Source organism: Elephantulus edwardii, unplaced genomic scaffold (assembly GCF_000299155.1).
Source record: "Elephantulus edwardii isolate Elephantulus edwardi_28Jun2011 unplaced genomic scaffold, EleEdw1.0 scaffold00299, whole genome shotgun sequence".
NCBI classification, from domain to species: domain Eukaryota; kingdom Metazoa; phylum Chordata; class Mammalia; order Macroscelidea; family Macroscelididae; genus Elephantulus; species Elephantulus edwardii.
This window is the reverse complement of record NW_006400049.1, coordinates 2,555,996-2,560,485: the sequence shown is the minus strand read 5'-3', so window position 1 is coordinate 2,560,485 and position 4,490 is coordinate 2,555,996. Positions and strand designations below refer to the sequence as shown.

At 37.8% G+C, this 4,490-nt stretch overlaps 1 protein-coding gene across 1 annotated transcript in view; it reads left to right on the top strand.

The window, feature by feature from the left end:
* The window catches only part of YIPF7 (Yip1 domain family, member 7), a 73,813-nt gene that overhangs the window by 54,925 nt on the left and 14,398 nt on the right, over nucleotides 1–4,490 (top strand). The window contains 1 exon segment of the mRNA XM_006900875.1: nucleotides 4,124–4,269. Coding sequence (XP_006900937.1) covers nucleotides 4,124–4,269 — 146 coding nt within the window.

Sequence of the window (4,490 nt, the reverse complement as noted above, 5' to 3'; positions counted from 1 at the left end):
GATAGAGCAGGGTTTAGGGCTGTTGTGCATAGGGTCGCTGTGAGTCGGAAATGACTCGATGGCACATAACAACTACAACAACACATATTATTCCATTGTGTGAATATACTACAGCTTCTCTATTCATTTGTTTGTTGATGAACACTTGGGGTGTTTCCATCTCTGCTATTGTGAACAACACAGCAGTAAACATGGGTGTGCTTATATCTGCTTGGGTAGCAGTTCTGGTTTCTTTAGGGTATATTCCCAGGAGTGGAATTACTGGGGCAAATGGTATTTCTATTTCCAACTTTTTGAGGAAGCTCCATACTGCCTTCCATAGTGTTTGCACCATTTTACACTCCCTACCAACAGTGAATAAGGATTCCAGTTTCTCTACAACCCGGCCAACTTTTGTTGTTTGCTGCTTTGTTGAATTTTGCTATTCTTACTGGGGTGAGGTGATATTTAATAGTTGTTTTATATTTTACTCACTCTTAATAAGTCAAATTCTTTCCTTTTGAATTTAGTCAGTGTCAGTTTGGGAATGGAATAAGGGACAGAATGCATTTTCTATTTTTCTTCAGACTAATGTCTTTCCTTTCTTTGAAAATTTATGGGTTTCTGTTAGAGTAAGGCCCCTCTATGTCTTAGGGGTCATTTAAACATCCATGTTGTATTTTGCACATCGAATATCAACTTTGCACAGTGCGAATATAATGTGGCATATGCCACTACAAAAGAAGTTTAACTACACATTATATCTGGCTAAAGAGAGTTTCTGAATCCTGGGAATTTAAAAGAGAGTGCTACAAACAAAAGAATTTGAAAGAAACAGCCCTTCTGGTGGGAGAAGGGGCACAATGAAAACAACAACAACAAAAACCAATTTGAGATTAGATGCACGTTGACTCAACCAGCTTATATGTATGCTTTCAAATTATGTTATCCTTGTTATGTGCCATTGACTTGCTTGTGACTCATAGCAACCCTGTGTACAGGAATTTTGGACTCTGCCGTATCCTGACTCAATTTAATCATCTTTGACATAACCAAACCCACCTCTCGAGTCACTGAGTCAGTTCATCTTATCATTGGTCTTCCTCTCCTGTGCTGTCCCTCCACTAGTCCAAGCATGAAGTTCTCCTAGGACTTGTCCCTCCTGGTCACATGCCCAAAGTACGTGTGATGGAGCTTCAAAATCCTTGCCTCCAGGAAGTAGTTTGTTTCACCCTCTGCAGAACTGACCTGTTTGTTCTTCTGGCATTCCACAGTATGCTCAACACTCTACTCCAGCATCATAACTCAAAGGCATCAATTCTTCTTCCATCATCCTTAGTCACTGTCCAGCTCTCTGATGCATAACAAGTAACTGATGTAATTTATCTGGATCAGGAAAACCTTAGTCTCCAGACTGACATCGTTGCTCTTCAGTACTCTCGAAAAGTTTCTGACAGTAGATTTTCCCAATTCAATTCCTCTTTTGACTTCCTGACTGCTGGTGCCAAGTGTGATAATTGTAGAATGGATACTTCAGGAAATTTATTTGCTTTTCTGCTTGGTTGTATGACATTATGGTGGTTAAAAGATTCATTTCTGGATTTAAATGTATCCAGGATTAAAACCATTATTTTAGAGTTGGCTCCCCTTGTTTTCAACGTTAGATTGTGTTATTTTCTCGCTTAATCTGTTATCTGGAAGTTCCCTTAAAACTTGTTCAGCATCTTAGTAATGTGCCAGCTTTCACTAACTACAGATGGTGTCTGTCCTTTAGGTGTGATGGCTGCACTTGAGGTATACTGACTGCATGTGAGGGTCATTGAGCTGCAGTACTCAGAAATCAAATCCTACTCTGCCACAGAGAAAGTGAGAATCCTATCACTGAGCCATCAAAACAAAAATCTGTTGCTTTTGAGCCAATTTCAGTTTATAGTAACCCTATAGTGTGGGGAAGAATTGTTCTATCGAGTTTCCAGAACTCCAAATATTTATGGTACCAGACTGCTGCATCTTTTTTCCCCCATGAAACAACTGCTGAGTTTGAATAACAGACATTTTGCTCTTGTAGACAATTGTCTGTCAGAAACTTTGATCACAGCTCTGAACTCTGCTCTGTCCTACTGCCCCTTATTTGCGTGTTGATGTTGTTCTTATGCGCCCAAGTGCTGTTGAATTGGAACCAATTCTTATCTGACCCTCCAGCGGATTTTCAAAGGCTTTAAATCTCACAGGAAGAGATCTTTTTCCTTTTGAGAAGCTGGTGGATTAGAACCTTGTGCCTTTGAGTTGGCAGCAAAACTCTTTACCACTGACATAGAAATACCACTATATGTTATATTCAAATAAGCGGGACTTCCTCACTGCCACCTCTAAATTCTTAATAGATAAGATGTAAGATGAGCAGAATCTATCAGAAGGCTGCTGTCAGTCAGAATCCTTTGGGAAAGCAGTAGAGAAAAGAAAATGAGAAGTGTGTTTATCAGTTTAGACTTATAACCCTGAGTGTCATTGATTTTTGATATCCTGCTCTAACACAACCACTCATAAAAGGGGCTGGTTAACATTTCTCAGGGACTTAATCTTTGACTACACATACTCAACCGCATAATGCATTGACCTTATGAAAGGATATCTGCACATTATGATTACACTTGCCTCATGAGCGACCCTTCTTCTTCTTTCCCCTCCATTGCGTTGTAGGGAGCTAGCATTAAATTGCTCTGCACATCAGATAGTGAATGCAAATGTCCTGACTTAGGCTAAGTGCTGCTAGCATAAAATTTTTGCCAAATTTGAGATGACAAGATTTCAGAAGATTAGTAATTGAAAGCATGGGGGAAAGATATTTAAATGGGCATTAAGAAAGAACTTTTGGTCTCTGAGCTGCAATTTTTATTGAATGTATTAACTGTATATTAACCATTTCCAAAATTTTATGCAGCTTTTGAGCTTACATGTACTGGGTAAGGCAGAGAACTTTTACCTGATAGGATTAGTTCTTTAATCTCATTCTGTGGAAACAACACATTTTTAAAAATTAAAGTTATTTAATGTATATAGAGTGTTGTTATGCTGACCATTACATTTGAGAATTCAAATCCACCATCTGCTCTGAGGGAGGTAAATAGTCTGTCCCTTCTATTAAACAGAAGATAGAAATCCCATATTATTTTACTACATCTCAGTTAGTCTACGGCTAGGAATACACCTTGGGGAAAATGGAATTGAGACACAAATGGAGATTTGTTCACCTACATTCATAACAGCTTTATTCACAATAGCAAGAAAACATAAACAGCCCAAATGTTCATCAACAAACAAATTGATTAAGAAATTATAGTATATTCACGGGCAGCGCTCAGGAGCAAAAATGTCACAAAATACTTTGTAACATGGAAGAGGCTGGAGAGAACTAACTCAGTCTCCTAAGGACAAATACTGCATAAGACCATTATTGTGAAAACAGAAGGAAAACTAGTAAGTTGTGTGTAAATGTCCAATAGGAGAAGAGGTAGGGATAGGATGGCTGAGATCAAGGAAGGGAGGAAAATATCGTGGTGGCAGAGTTTGGTGGGCATAAAGAAGGAATAAAGGAATTAAGAAAGATCTAATGAGGATTTGAAGAGATAGGGTACTGGTGAGCATAGATTAAAAATAGTTAATTATAACAAACACGGTATTAAGACTGATCATATCAAATGCAATGTGGATGAAGGAATGGGTTAAACACTAAGTCTATGAATTAAACACAGTGTATATGAATTTTGCATGCAAACAAATATAATAAAGTGAAAAAATATTTAAGTCTCACATTAAGCTTTAGAAACTTGGTGGAGGGTAACTGTGAGTAGAAATTCACTCCATGACAGTGTATATAGTTGCTTTTGTTTTTTCCTACCATTGAACAGATTTGCTTATGGTGGCTACCTGTGTGATGAGTGTCCGAGAAGAACTCCTCTCCATATGCAAAATATTAATGACAAATTTTTCAAAGACTCAAATCTCCAACCCTTCAGTTTTTACCCAAGTGGGTTATTCGTTTGCACCACTCAGTAACTTCCAATTTGGTAACCTGTGCTTAAAGAATGTGAGTTAGTGCTTATTTTCCTATATTTATAACATTTTGCTTCTTTCCCTTTTACAGAACTTGGAATCAATTTTGATCACATTTGGCAAAAAACTTTGACAGTGTTAAACCCACTGAAGCCAGCAGATGGCAGCATAATGAATGAAACGGATCTCACTGGACCTATCCTCTTTTGCCTTGCCTTGGGAGCCACCCTGCTTATGGTAATGAACTCTGACCAACACCAGATTTTAATGATTGTCTTTTCCTAGCTCAGTGTTGAGATCTTTACAAACACCAAAGAAAGTAGATTACATATCGTGAAAAGTGCTCAAGAATTCATATTTAATAAGAGAAACATTTAGTTGAACTGCAGTGACAAATAGAAACTGCCATACTGAGTTACAAAAGGTGAAATATTTACATTCAAATATATATTTATTTA